At 39.3% G+C, this 15,303-nt stretch overlaps 1 protein-coding gene and 1 pseudogene across 1 annotated transcript; both read left to right on the forward strand.

Annotated features, from left to right (window-relative positions):
* Positions 1 to 951: 951 nt before the first annotated feature.
* Positions 952 to 14,982, forward strand: LOC126597526 (uncharacterized; annotated as a pseudogene).
* LOC126597527 (uncharacterized) lies at positions 3,263 to 5,694 on the forward strand. Its single transcript, XM_050264323.1, has 2 exons — positions 3,263 to 4,806; positions 5,367 to 5,694. Exons 1-2 carry the CDS (start codon positions 3,356 to 3,358, stop codon positions 5,374 to 5,376), a joined length of 1,461 nt encoding a protein of 486 aa, XP_050120280.1. The 5' UTR covers positions 3,263 to 3,355; the 3' UTR covers positions 5,377 to 5,694.
* Positions 14,983 to 15,303: the final 321 nt, after the last annotated feature.

The raw sequence follows: 15,303 nt of genomic DNA on the forward strand, positions 1-15,303 counted from the left end.
TTAAACAATACGAAACAACATTAAATAACACTAAATTTAGTTGGATTTGAATTTAAGTTGTAGTTTTTAAATAATAAATTATGTTTGGTCCTATAACCCTTTGGCCCTCGGTTGGAGACATTTTTTGTGATAGGGCTAAAACGAGCCCTATAACCTTTTAGCCCTCGGTTGGAGATGAAAGCAAATACGGCCCTGTACTGTTCATTAAAATATTAATTTCATGGGAGGGCAAAGGGCTAAAACAAGCCATCTGGCCAACCCTCGGTTAGAGATGGCCTAAGACCCCAACCTGAGCTCATCCCAAAAACCCCGATCTCACTCTTCAGAGCTCTCTCTCGACATCCCTGTGTTCAAAATTAGAGCTCCCTCAACCCAAAACCCCCCACCTCTCTTCTGAGGTCTCTCGACTTCCCTCTCTTCGAAACCTCTCTTATGAGCACTCTCTCGACTTTCCTTTCTTTCAAAATCAGAGCTCATAGCTCTCTCTTGACATCTCTATCTCTCAACCCAAAAACTCAAAGCTCACAATTATGACGCCATCGATTGTAAGTTTTTACAATTTATATGTGTGTATTTTTGTCATTTTGCTTTTGTGCATGATGAGTATGGAGTGTGCATGACCGGTTTGTCTTATTTTGATCCCAAAAACAAGAAAATGGCCCATTCCCGTCAATTTTGGGAAATGGGAAAATAGGTTCCCTCCCTTGTCTCTGGTCACTTGTGTTCTTTCTATGTTTCAGTCGGAAATGGATCCTCTCAGGATCTCTTCATCCTAATCCTCTGTATCAAACAATATGGGTCATTCAAATTTGATCTAACGGTTAAAGTTATTATAACTTTTAAAGTGAGTCTGTGTTTTTAATCGTTGAATCAAATTTCAAGGGTTCAAATTATTTGATTAGAAGGATTAGGTGCTCCGGATCCCTTTCCATTTCAGTCAAATTGTATACCAAAGGAATTTTAATAGAATGACAGCAGCTGCTGCTGCTCTCTCTCTCCTCCAATTCCTCTTCCTAGATCCTAACCAATTTTTGCAAAGGAAAAAGGCCTCCTACTTTTATCAGCTAAACTCTTTCTACCCTCTCTGGAGCTTCTAAGAGAAATAAGGCTTGAGAAACAGAGTGAAAGAGAGTTGTGGGTGGGGGGTTTAAGTGGTTGAGTCTCTTTTGCTGCAATCTTGGTCTCTTTGGGGGGTCACTGATAGACGCATATTTATGCGACTTAATTAACTAGTTTTCTTGCATTTACGTTATTAGTTCTTAGTTATTTTAGTACTTTAAGCCATTTTCGTGTGTTTGTAGGTCCAAAGGGCTAAGGTAGCAAGAAAGTGCATTTTGGTGCATTTTGGAGCAGTTTTGAGCTTGGAATGGATTACATATGATATGAGCAAGATGGATGGACGAATTTGAAGACAAAAGAGGCTAGGAACATGCTAAAAATCTGGTGAAACAAATACAAGTTGCAAGAAGGGATAAATTTCTAGAAGGATTGGCCAAAACTTCACTCAAAACCATGCATACCCCATAAAATTCATCAATGTCGTGGCCTTCCCTTTGTTTTACTTCCACCAGATTTTTTAGTGATGATGCAATGCCTATCTCACTATGACATTTGAGTGGATGATGTAATGCTTAACTCACCATGACATTTGAGTGGATGATGCAATGCTTAACTCACCATGACATGTGAGTGGATGACTCAAAACCTACCCTCACCAACAATTCTCCACCTTGCCATGCCTTACCTACTTCATTCCACCAGATTTTTGCATTAAACATGTCCATCCTCTTCCTATAAATACCATGGCAGCAACCTCATTCAAATCATCCAGAAATTAACCATTCTCCAAGCCTTTCCTTGCCTCTCCTACATATCTAAACCCCTTCCCATCCATTCCTCCAAATAACCAACCCTTCAACATCATTCCAACCTTGTTGTGGCGGCAAGGAGAAGGAGAAAAGTCCTTGGACCCGCTTGCTATCCAACATGGATCGTTGGAACGTTTAGGTGCTTTCTTCCCTTTGTTTTTCAATGGTTAAATTTGTTTATCTTTGTTTTGTAATAATGAGGAACTAAACCCCCCTTGGCTAGGGGGGGATTCAAAACCATGTTTATGCTTGCTATATGATTTGATTACTTCCAATTGCGTTTCTTGAATTGTGAATTCAATTTACTTATCCGTTCGTATAAAAACTAATTTGTGTATGTTGGTTGAGAGTGCACGCTTAATTTTCATGCATGAATTTGACGCTAGAATATAAGGGAGTTTCACCTAATCGTTATGAACTTATATTCACAAGTAGTGAAGGTTGCTAGTCACAATCACGTTAAGTAAATTCTTGGCATAAGTTTCATGCAAATCATAGTAACGAGTGCCTCGTCAATGCTTATGTTTTTCATAGAACTTAATGATTCTTGCTTGTATCTCTATTATGCAATTCATGTAGGGAACTTGTAGGGAATGTTTTGGGTTGTCGTATGCAATCATCCAATCTAATAACTTGTTGAAAAACTGAGAGTTAATTAGTGCAATTCACGGTAATTTGGGGCGTTGAGTATTCATAACTTATCGAAGAGCAATTGGAAATCATTTTGTATGCAAGCAAGACATGTGTGGAGAAGAACCCCTTAGCTAGCCTTCCATTATCCATTCAACCCAAATTTGTTTAAAATCTATTTAAGTTTTTAGTTTATTCGTTTTTACTTTCAACTTCACCAAACTCAAATCTCCCTTTTACTTTCTTGTTTTAAAATCTTTTGTTTACATTTTTAAGTTTGTTTCTTTTTGTTTTTGAGTCAGTTTAGAGGTTTTAGCAAGCCCTCCTAATCCCTGGTTTAGAACGATCCCTACTTACATACTTTGCTACAATTGTCAAAAGAGGGTTTAATTTGTGTGTCAAGTAATTCTCACATCAAATTTTGGCGCCGTTGCCGGGGATTAGCAACTTTGCTAAATCCCCATTGTTTCTTTTTATTTCTTTTTTGTGTGTTTTAATTTTAGTTTTAATTTAATTTTGTTTATTTCAGGTACTAGTTTATGACTCGTAGTTCTCAACCTGTTCGTACACATATATCGGAGTTTGACGACAATTTTGAACGAACTTTGAGAAGGAAAAGGAAAGTACCAGAACCTAATCCACCTAGTTCTAGTTCTGAATCCGAATTTGAAGAAAAGGAGGAGGCAGAAAAAGACATGGAGGTGGACAATCGAACAATCAAAGAACTTTCAGCTTCGGGATTGGACAATGCCGCACCTCTATGCATCTAATACCCCGCAACAGCCCGAGGAAAGACAGAAGAATTTGAATTGAAGTCAAGCTTGTTACACCACATTCCGAAGTACCATGGGTTGTCCATGGAAGATCCTAACAAACACTTGAAAGAATTCGAGGTGGTGTGTTCGAGCATGACCCCTGTCAATGTCGATGGGAGTATTTTGAAGATGAAAGCCTTCCCTTTCTCTCTCTTGGAAAAGGCGAAGGATTGGTTGTACGAATTGGCGCCCGGAACCGTCACATCATGGGAAAGCATGAAACGGGCCTTCTTGGAGAAGTTTTTCCCAACTTCTCGAGTCATCCTCCTACGGAAAAGGATAAGTGGAATTCAACAAGAGGAAGGTGAATCTTTTCCTACTTATTATGAACGTTTTAAATCTCTTGTTGCTTCTTGTCCACAGCATCAGATGAAGGAGGAACTTCTTTTGCAATACTTCTACGAGGGGCTACTACCTATCGAACGTCAAATGCTAGATGCCTCGGCGGGAGGAGCCTTGGTGGACAAGACCCCCACGGCAGCAAAGACTTTAATTTCCAACCGTGCGTTAAATGCTCAACAATACGAAGGCGTTGGACAAAGGAGTAACCCACGACCACATCAAGTCAATAAGGTAAGTGCCATAACCGAACTTCAAAATCAAATGGCTAACCTTACTACTTTGCTTTCTCAGGTAGTGGAAGGTCCAAAAGTGCAAAACGTGGCAGCTTGTGGCGTGTGTTCCATGCAAGGCCACCTTACGGACAAGTGCCCACAGTTGATAGAAAATGGAGGGTGGGAGACCCTCAATGCCGTGGGATTTGACAACCAATACCAACCAAGGAATGACCCCTTTTCCAATACTTACAATCCCGGTTGGCGTGATCATCCAAATTTCAAATGGCGAGAACCCCAACAAGGCCAACAACAAAGCGGATTGAGGCAACAACCCCCGGGTTTCTATCAAAAGTCGTTTGCACCAACTCAACCCCAAGCACAACCTGCCCAAAAATCAGGTTCTTCTATTGATAATGATCAAATTTTTAATTTACTAACTTCTATGGCGCAGGGAATGCAAAATAGGGACAAAAAGGTGGACGAGTTGGAGAAACAAGTAGGGCAAATTGCCGAGTTCATGGGGCAGTTTCGAGAGCAAGGCAAGTTGCCTAGCTCAACCATTGCAAATCCAAAAGGAGGCTTTGAAACCGTCAATGCAATCATGTTGAGAAGTGGTACACAGGTTGGAGCCAAACCAAAATCATCCAAATCAAGTCACGATGAGGATGAAAAGTTGCTACAAGAGGAAGCACAGGGACCAAAACTCACGGCCAAGGATGAACAATCCTTGCCACCACCATCTAGCCCTCCTAAGCCGTCCCAAACCACCAAGGTAAGTCCAAATTCGACTTTTTCTAGTTCCATTCCACTAAATGTGCCCTTTCCTGGCAGGTTTAGGCAATCAAAGAAGGAAGAAGCCAAGAAGGACATTCTAGAGACCTTTCGGAAAGTTCAAGTCAATATTCCGCTCCTTGATGCAATTAAGCAAGTCCCGAGGTATGCTCAGTTTTTAAAAGAACTTTGTACATCAAGGAGAAGGATTTTGAACAAAGAGGTGGTCCAAGTAAGTGAGAATGTTTCTGCCATGTTACAAAGGAAATTACCCCCTAAATGCAAAGATCCGGGTAGTTTTACAATTCCGTGCGTTATTGGCAAGACTAAGTTTGAACAATGCATGTTAGACTTAGGGGCTTCGATTAATGTTATGTCATACTCTATTTATGCATCTATGAACTTAGGTGAGCTTAAAAACGATGGTGTGATTATTCAATTAGCCGATCGTTCTAATGCATATCCAAAGGGTGTTTTGGAAGATGTGTTGGTGCAGGTGGGCAATTTGATTTTTCCAGCGGACTTTTACGTGCTTGACATGGAGGATTCACCCTATTCTACCCCATTGCCGATACTATTAGGGTGGCCCTTCATGAAGACAGCCCAAACCAAGATTGATGTGGCTAAGGGAGAGTTAACAATGGAGTTTGGTGATGAATTGATTAAATTCAAAGTTCCTGAATATGTTAAGAATCCTAATGATGTTCGTTCTTGTTTTGCAATAGATGTGATTAAACATGTGGGGAAGGAACATTCATGCGCACCAATCAAGAAGGATGTCCCTAGATGCATCATCGAAGAGGGTATTGGAGTGGAGCATACAAAACATGTCATTACACCCAAAATACCAAATCTGGCCGAGAGCACCACCTTTGCTGCCCCTTTTGAGTCTTCATCTACATGCATTGGTAAGCCTCCTCCTCTAATTCCAATTCCCATTTCCACTAATAGGTTATTGCCTTCTGTGGTGAAGGTACCAAATCGAATCCATGATTATGGGAGTTTTTACTTTGACCTTGGGAAGCTCAATGCCACAATCTGGGACCATCATTATCCCTGCCATACATAGACCCAATGCATGAGTATTTCAAGGAGCATGTCATGGAGGATGTACCCCTCCATGCCGTGGCACCTAGTCAAGCTTAAACGGAGGTACCGTCCGGCTGGAAGACGTTAAAGAAAGCGCTTCGTGGGAGGCAACCCATGCATTCGACAAAGGAAGGCCTAGAGAGCACTCCAATTCCAGATTTGCGTTCCTAAACCCTTCTCTTTGTTGTTTAATTAGTTTCTGCCATATTTAGTTTGTTAGTGTTTGTTTGTTTGTTTGTTTATGTGTTTTTGTGTTAGTTATGCTTTGAAACATTGAGGACAATGTTTGGTTTAAGTGTGGGGGGGGGTAACCAAAGTGTTTTGATGCAAATTCGTAGGGTTTTCTCACTCATACTTCCCAATGTTGTTTCTTGCTGTTTTTAGGTGTTTTTAGGCTGTTTTGGTGAGTTTTAGTGTGTGCTGACTTATAACTCCGAAACTCACATAAAAATTTGAAAAATTGCTTTGCAAAACCCAAAAAGAGTTGTTTTTGTGTGTTTGTTTGTGTCTTAGGGTACCTTCCAACACAATGATGAGGATTTGGTTTGTAATTTCATGGCTGTTAAAGAGAGTGATTAACATGGATGAAAGTTTGATTTACTCTTTGTTTATGCTTGGTTGTGGTTATAACTTATGAATTTACATGCAATCTTAAAGGAAAAATCAGTTTTTGTAACATGCTTGAAGGAAAGAACTCAAACTAACGCTACAACCTTGTGAGACTTGAGCCTAAACGTTTATTTGGAGAGTTAATAATCTGTGATTTATTGTTTTCTAAGTCGTTGCATGATCTCATTATTCTTTGCTTGGTTACTACTTAGAAGGCGTTTCATCATTTAGTTCCAAATGCTAGAACTCATACCCATTTCATTCAAAGCATGTCATTGATTTGCATAACACATATTCAAGATAAAGTTGTGTAGTGACCACCACCATAACCAAAAAGCCGTGAATCCCCTATGTCATTATGTTTTGTACGTTTTAACCCCGTTGAGCTTTGTGAGCCTTTTCTTTGTAACCCACATTACCCTCACCTAGCTTAGATTAGGACCATCCATTAACCTTGTTCTTAAAGCGTAGTAAAGCATGATTCAAATTGAATTCCTTTGTGGCAGAAAACAAGTGTAGGGGAAGTGTTTTTCATGAGGAATTATGTGCCATTGGCACGGGTAAAAAGAAAGAAAACAGAAAAGAAAAATGTGAAAAGAATGCGAAAAGAGTTGAAAAGAAGTGAAAAAGAGTTCTAAAGTGTTGTTTGATGAAGAAGGGGTCCAAAACAATGAATTCGACCCTAAGGAGTTGTTTAAATCTTCCCCTTGTGTTTTAAAGCTAATTTCTGCAATCTAAGTAAATTCTAAGTCTCAATTTCATTACTTTGCTTACTATCACTTTAAGAACGTTTGTTTTCCTTATCCTTTCTTTGTTAGCCAATACCCCAAGCCCCGTTACAACCCTTGACTTCTATCTTGAGTGTTATGTGTTTCAATTTGTGGAGATTGAACTTGGTATGAGCATATGGTCACTGGTTCTCGCATCTAAGTAGTAGCATTCCATTCATGAGATCATATCTCAACATGCTTATTAACTCTAGAAATTGTGTTCTTTGTTATACATATATGTGAGCATTCGTTTTTATATCTACATCAATTCTCTCACATATAACTAGTATAGGGTGTGTAGTTAGAAAATCTGAGTGAAAATAGAGTGCATATCTTGTAAGGATTGAGGGAATTCTCTAAGGCATGTTACTACATTCAAAACATTGTTTTAATTGGTTAATTGTGAATTAGTAAGTAGTGACTATGATTAAGTATGTGCTTAAGTGTTAAATTGACTCCATTATGTGGGAATGATAATCTTTAACATGTCATGTGCATTGGAAATCCCTAAGGCAAACGTTGGAAGGTTTAGGTTGTTTTTGTTTGTTTGGTTTCGTTTTGTTTTTTTTTATGTTTTATTTTTTTTATTTTGCTCGAGGACTAGCAATAGCTAAGTGTGGGGGAATTTGATAGACGCATATTTATGCGACTTAGTTAACTAGTTTTCTTGCATTTACGTTATTAGTTCTTAGTTATTTTAGTACTTTAAGCCATTTTCGTATGTTTGTAGGTCCAAAGGGCTAAGGTAGCAAGAAAGTGCATTTTGGTGCATTTTGGAGCAGTTTTGAGCTTGGAATGGATTACATATGATATGAGCAAGATGGATGGACGAATTTGAAGACAAAAGAGGCTAGGAACATGCTAAAAATCTGGTGAAACAAATACAAGTTGCAAGAAGGGATAAATTTCTAGAAGGATTGGCCAAAACTTCACTCAAAACCATGCATACCCCATAAAATTCATCAATGCCGTGGCCTTCCCTTTGTTTTACTTCCACCAGATTTTTTAGTGATGATGCAATGCCTATCTCACTATGACATTTGAGTGGATGATGTAATGCTTAACTCACCATGACATTTGAGTGGATGATGCAATGCTTAACTCACCATGACATGTGAGTGGATGACTCAAAACCTACCCTCACCAACAATTCTCCACCTTGCCATGCCTTACCTACTTCATTCCACCAGATTTTTGCATTAAACATGTCCATCCTCTTCCTATAAATACCATGGCAGCAACCTCATTCAAATCATCCAGAAATTAACCATTCTCCAAGCCTTTCCTTGCCTCTCCTACATATCTAAACCCCTTCCCATCCATTCCTCCAAATAACCAACCCTTCAACATCATTCCAACCTTGTTGTGGCGGCAAGGAGAAGGAGAAAAGTCCTTGGACCCGCTTGCTATCCAACATGGATCGTTGGAACGTTTAGGTGCTTTCTTCCCTTTGTTTTTCAATGGTTAAATTTGTTTATCTTTGTTTTGTAATAATGAGGAACTAAACCCCCCTTGGCTAGGGGGGGATTCAAAACCATGTTTATGCTTGCTATATGATTTGATTACTTCCAATTGCGTTTCTTGAATTGTGAATTCAATTTACTTATCCGTTCGTATAAAAACTAATTTGTGTATGTTGGTTGAGAGTGCACGCTTAATTTTCATGCATGAATTTGACGCTAGAATATAAGGGAGTTTCACCTAATCGTTATGAACTTATATTCACAAGTAGTGAAGGTTGCTAGTCACAATCACGTTAAGTAAATTCTTGGCATAAGTTTCATGCAAATCATAGTAACGAGTGCCTCGTCAATGCTTATGTTTTTCATAGAACTTAATGATTCTTGCTTGTATCTCTATTATGCAATTCATGTAGGGAACTTGTAGGGAATGTTTTGGGTTGTCGTATGCAATCATCCAATCTAATAACTTGTTGAAAAACTGAGAGTTAATTAGTGCAATTCACGGTAATTTGGGGCGTTGAGTATTCATAACTTATCGAAGAGCAATTGGAAATCATTTTGTATGCAAGCAAGACATGTGTGGAGAAGAACCCCTTAGCTAGCCTTCCATTATCCATTCAACCCAAATTTGTTTAAAATCTATTTAAGTTTTTAGTTTATTCGTTTTTACTTTCAACTTCACCAAACTCAAATCTCCCTTTTACTTTCTTGTTTTAAAATCTTTTGTTTACATTTTTAAGTTTGTTTCTTTTTGTTTTTGAGTCAGTTTAGAGGTTTTAGCAAGCCCTCCTAATCCCCGGTTTAGAACGATCCCTACTTACATACTTTGCTACAATTGTCAAAAGAGGGTTTAATTTGTGTGTCAAGTAAGTCACAGAAGAACCAAAAAGAAGCAGCACAAAAAGGTGAGATTTCTTGCCCTCCTTTCATCTTTGCCTTGGGCCGCCCACCGCTGATACTTTTCTTAGGCGTCCACTATCTCTTTCGGTTTTCTTGTGCCATCTCTGTCGAATCTGATTTGGGTTCGATTCGTTTCTGGAAAAAGATTGCAACGAATTCATCAATTTCTTGATCATTTATGAATTGGGCCTCTTTCGATTTTCGAGTTTACTTCTTATAATTAACAATTAGGTTCTGGTCATACTGTAGGGTGTTTTTAAGTTCTAATTTGGGGCGATGCTTTTCAGTTCTGATTTTGTTTCCGGTATTAGATATTTGATTGGGTTACTGGTTGTGTGTATTAGTTCGGATTGTTGTTATATACTCCTGAGGCATGGCTGGAATCGTTGTGTCGAAGTATGATCATAGCCCTGTGCACAAGGCCATAGTCACGAGGGATTATGCCGGTCTCAGGAGGATTCTAGCTGGCCTCCCGCGGCTTTGTGACCCTGCTGAGATTCGAACTGAATCAGCTTCATTAGCTGAGGAAGAGAAGGCTGATGCCATTGCTGCCGTCATTGACCGGAGAGATGTCCGAAACCATGAAACCCCTCTTCACTTGGCTGTAAAACTTGATGACCAGACAGCAACCGAAATGCTTATGGTTGCCGGTGCGGATTAGAGCTTGCAGAAGGAACATGGATGGAGTGCACTCCAGGAAGCAATTTGCAATATAGAAGAAGCAATTTCCATGATCATAGTTAGGCACTACCTGCCACTGGCTTGGGCAAAATGGTGCAGAAGGTTACCTCGTTTAATTGGAACAATGCGAAGGATGAGGGATTTCTACATGGAAATTACATTCCACTTTGAGAGTTCTGTTATACCTTTCATTTCTAGGATTGCCCCATCAGATACTTGCAAGATCTGGAAATGGGGTGCAAATTTGAGAGCAGATATGACATTGGCTGGTTTTGATGGTTTGAGAATTCAGCGTTCTGATCAGAGTGTTCTTTTCCTCGGTGATAGGTCTGAGGATGGTATGGTGCCTCCCGGGTCACTTTGCATGATCTCGCACAAGGATAAAGAGGTGATGAATGCTTTGGATGGTGCTGGTTCTCAAGCAACTGAAGAAGAGGTTCGGCAAGAGGTGGTTGCAATGTCTCAGACTAACATATTCAGGCCTGGGATTGATGTGACTCAGACAGTACTTTTACCTCAAATGACCTGGAGGCGGCAGGAGAAAACAGAAATGGTTGGCCCGTGGAAGGCCAGGGTATATGATATGCATAATGTGGTTGTGAGTATCAAATCTAGAAGGGGCTATGATTGATGACGAGCTCTTCTCATCCTGTAATGAAAATGAAACAGAAAGTGAGCAGTTTAATGATATTCTGATAGAGGATGAGAGGAGGGAACCTGAAAATGCACTTAAATTGGATTCGTCAGAATTGTCAAACGAAAATGGTGATGGGATTATTGAGCATCGTCATAGTTGTTATGATCACAGGGAGATTCCTATTGAAGATGTTAGCAGTGGTAGAAATGGAGAGAATAAGCAGGAAAAGAAAGGATGGTTTGGTGGATGGAGGAAACGGGGTACTAAAAATGAAGGGCAGAAAAAGATTGTGCCGCCTAGAAGTTCTCTCTGTGTAGATCAGAAGGTGAGTGATCTGCTAGGGGATTCTCTTTCAAGAAATCAAAGTAGACCCGGAAGAAGTAATGTGGACATTATTGTGAAGGGTGATGATCACCGGAGAGGAAGGGATATAAATGCATCTTCTTCCACAAGTTCTGATAACAGGAATCGTCACAAGGGTGCTAGCAAGGAGAATGAGTATAAGAAAGGATTAAGGCCAATACTCTGCCTTTCCCCAAACTTTCCATTACAAACAGAGGAACTGTTGCTGTTACTTGACATTTTAGCAAACAAGGTTAAGGCAATTCGTCGTTTGAGGGAGCTGCTTACAACCAAACTTCCAATGGGTACATTTCCAGTCAAGGTATGCCACCTTCCCATTATCATTTTGTTACCCTATCTGGTTTATGGTTTCCTAGATGCACCTTTATTATCTTTTCCTTTTTATCAAACTTGTTCAAAGAACATTTTGTTATTTTCTTTTTTTACCATGCCTGGTTCTGTTGTAACTGTAAGAGTAGGATGTGCTCTCATCTGACTGCTTAACTATTTTAGGGCTTTTCGTTTGAGCTTGAGGCACCATAGAAACACGGTCATGTTTTAACCCACTTGGTTAGCCTAACCGAGGAGCACGTGTCAACTTTTTAAGAAATGGGGACTCACATTGTAGTTATTGCATAATATGAGATCCGCATGTTGGAAACTTTAGTCAACATATCTATATTTTGTCATAGACATTTGAACCTTATTGTCTAATTATCACCTGACCTTTGGCACATGAACCATGAGTTGATTTTTGTACTCGTGTTTATTCAAGTCCTCAATTGATGCTTTTATGAACTCAGTGGCTCTGCTGCATTCGTCATAATTAATTTCTTTTAGGTCTGAATTTGGTCTACAATTGAGCAATAGAATGATAGACAGTGTTTAGTTGTTAAAGAATGATACTGCAAGTGTCTTCCCTATAATTTCATATCTGAGCAATCAGAAAAATCAACTCATTGGAGCTTAATTGTTAAAGTGCCAATAACAGACTAAATTGACTTGTCAGTGCCTAAAAACTTGTATCCGCGGGATCTATCTGCGACTAGAAAAAGTTACAAAGTCATCTCTAAGATACTGTTATATCTAACAATGCAAATATCGTTCAGTAAATGCAGACGTTGTTTTCCATAGGCATGACTGTTTTACTCAAAATGTAATTATTAATTGATAGTATATACAGTCCTGGAAGGCTGTAACATATATTCGTGAGAAGAATAAATTAGCCAACCAAATCCTATGAGGCTATCAAATCTTATCCTTGGAAAAATTCTCTTTTGATATTTTTTGAATACTCTCAACATGTACTTAGTCTTATACTTGAAATGTTAAATCACCACAATGTCTCCTAGAAAATTACCACATCTGAAATTGAAAATTCTGGAAGGGCACAACATGCATTATGACTAATGCTGGAAACAAGGATCCCTATTTTTATAGATTATTATGAGTTATAATGAGACCACTTATTCATAATGAACACACTGAATATTTATACTCGATGATTTAAGGTTTGATAGTTTAAGCCTTTAAGGCAAACCTTATTACCACTCTGTTGCAGCTTCTTGTACTCAATAATATGAGTGCATAAAAATCATGAAGTATTCATTTTGCAGCGCAAAAAAGCCAAAAAAGTGCTAGCAGAAGTACGTCATTTTTGTAGTATTAAGTTATATGAAGTTGTTGAGTTCATAATAGGATTTTTACCACCTGCAAAAGTAGGAATAAAAACGTTAAAAAATACTTGCAAGAGAATAAGGTAGTTGTAGTATCAAAGTCTCAACCAAGGTCGTTTCCACAGGGATTGATTGAATAATTTGTATTTAAACTAATTTTTAATTAGATGAAACAAGGTATTGGAAAATGTTGATTTTGAGATAAAAAATAATAAAAATGAATTTAATATAAAAAAAAGGTTTTTTAAGCCAAAATGGTCCTTGAGATTGTCCACCATCCATTATTTTGGTCATTCCATTAAAAACTCCGTTAAGTGTCCCGAAGCTCTTTACTGAAAGTTTGGGCAATTTTCAAAGCTTCGTAACTCAATCGTTTCTTAACCAAATTCGACCTATAATATATCAAAATGAAGATAGGAAAGTGTAGAACAAGATTATACCTATTTGGAAGCTCAATGTTTGCTAGAGATGGCTAGAAAATAGCCTGAAAGGTGACTGGTTCGTAGGAAAATGGAAAACTTGCGAGCAACTGGGTAAACTTTAAACATTCATAACTTTTTCAATACTCAATGAAATAAAGTGATTCAAAAAAGAAAATCATACTTCTCGATGGGATGAAGAGAATGGTATCCTTCTCGATGGCTAACTTGTGGTGGTTTGGCCAGAAAACGGCTTGAAAGTGGCTATCTTGGTCTTGAGTTAGCCATTTTCGAGCCGTTTTCTGTCCAAACCATGACAAATTATCCATCAAGAAATGTACCGTTCTCTTCGTCTCGTCAAGAAGTATGATTTTCATTTTTGAATCACTCAATTTCGTTGAGTATTGAAGAAGTTATGAACGTTTAAAGTTCCTGCGATCGAGATCCCACTAGAGAAATACTCGAGTTGGTCCAAGAAGACGTGCTGATGTGGCGGACTGCACGATGCAGAAGGCCAAGAAAACATGCAGGGACTTCCGTCAGGATGTTAAGGCAGAGCAGCTTCATGCTGACGTCGTGGTCGTGGGGAGCCAACGGTTACGGTGGATTCTGCAGCTCCTTCCCCAGCACTGCACTCGCCTACCACTTCAACCAGGCGTTCCTCAGCCAAATGGAGAGAGCAATCAAAGCCAAAACAAGCAGCACCTTTTGAAATCATGATGATGGTCATGATGGTGGAGACGATGGTAATCCCTTTTCTGCCCTCAAATTGTGAGTTCGCCTGAGAAATTTTCCATTTCAGAATCCAAATCGTGGGTTTTTTTTGTTTGTTTTGCTATTCAAAATTTGGGTGCCAGATTGGGGATTTGGAGACGATGGGTTTGTGGATATTTGGATCTTTTGGATTGTTGGAGAGGGAGAGAGCTTTATGGTGGCTTTGTGTTTGTGGGGGTTTTCTGGAAAAGCTTTGGATTGCTGGGTTTTTGCAGATTCACAGTAAAGGTGAAAAAATGAAGGAGAACGGACATAACTTTTCGTGTCGTTTCCCACAGACGGTGCCAAATGTTGATGCACAAAACTGGAGGTCTTAGAACAACGTAAATCCGACTGTGAATCTGCAAGTAATGTAAATAACACAAGATGTATCGTGATTCCTCCACCCAATTTATGTTCGTGTCTGTGTTCTCTCCACCCATTTTCATGAAGCTCTTGTTTTCCTTTTCCTAAAGAGAGAGGGTGGAAGATTCTCTCTTCCCATACCGGCCATGGCTCCAGCTGGAAAGGTTTCTGAGTTTTGCAGAAAAGGCATTGACTGGTTTTGCAAAGCGCGATTGCCGAGTGATATAATTATCGTGGTGGACGGCGTAAACTTCCACCTTCACAAGTTTCCTCTCATATCAAAATGTGGGAAGATATCGCATATGTATGAAGAGTCAAAAAGCACACGCGGGAGCATTTTCACTGCAGTTTTGGAGCTGACATGTTCCTGATTGCAGCTAAATTTTGCTATGGTATGCAAGTGGAATTGACTCCAAGAAACGTAATGATGGTGTACTGTGCAGCGGACTACCTTGAAATGACAGATGAGTATGGAGAAGGAAACTTGCTCTCAAAGTTGGAGAGTTTTCTTCCATGAGAATGCACGTGAGGAAGGTGAGCATGCAAGTGGAGGCCAGCAAGGAGAATCATTTGAACGGGAGGGAGAATCATGGGGAAGCACATGGGGGACAACGCAAAAGAAAAAGAAAAAGAAAAGGGGAGTTTCATCAATGTCGTGTGGTGCTGCTGCGCCCATGCAGCCTGTGTTTTCTTACTTCTCTGCCTCCCACGAGAAAAAGAAAAAGAAAGGGAGGCTCACATCGGGAGCACATGAGAAACAAAAGCAGAAAAGAAAAGAGAAAGCAAAAGCAAGGAATAAACACCCCACCAGAATGATGTAATTTATTTTCCTTATCTTTCGGAAACATCTATATAAACCCTATCAGAGGGTAATATGTATAAACCCCATCAGAGGGTAAAAAAAAAAAAAAAAAAAACGACCAAGCCCAAAATAAATGGGCTGGAATGTTGTGTAGA

This window comes from Malus sylvestris, chromosome 13 (assembly GCF_916048215.2).
Source record: "Malus sylvestris chromosome 13, drMalSylv7.2, whole genome shotgun sequence".
In the NCBI taxonomy this organism is placed as follows: domain Eukaryota; kingdom Viridiplantae; phylum Streptophyta; class Magnoliopsida; order Rosales; family Rosaceae; genus Malus; species Malus sylvestris.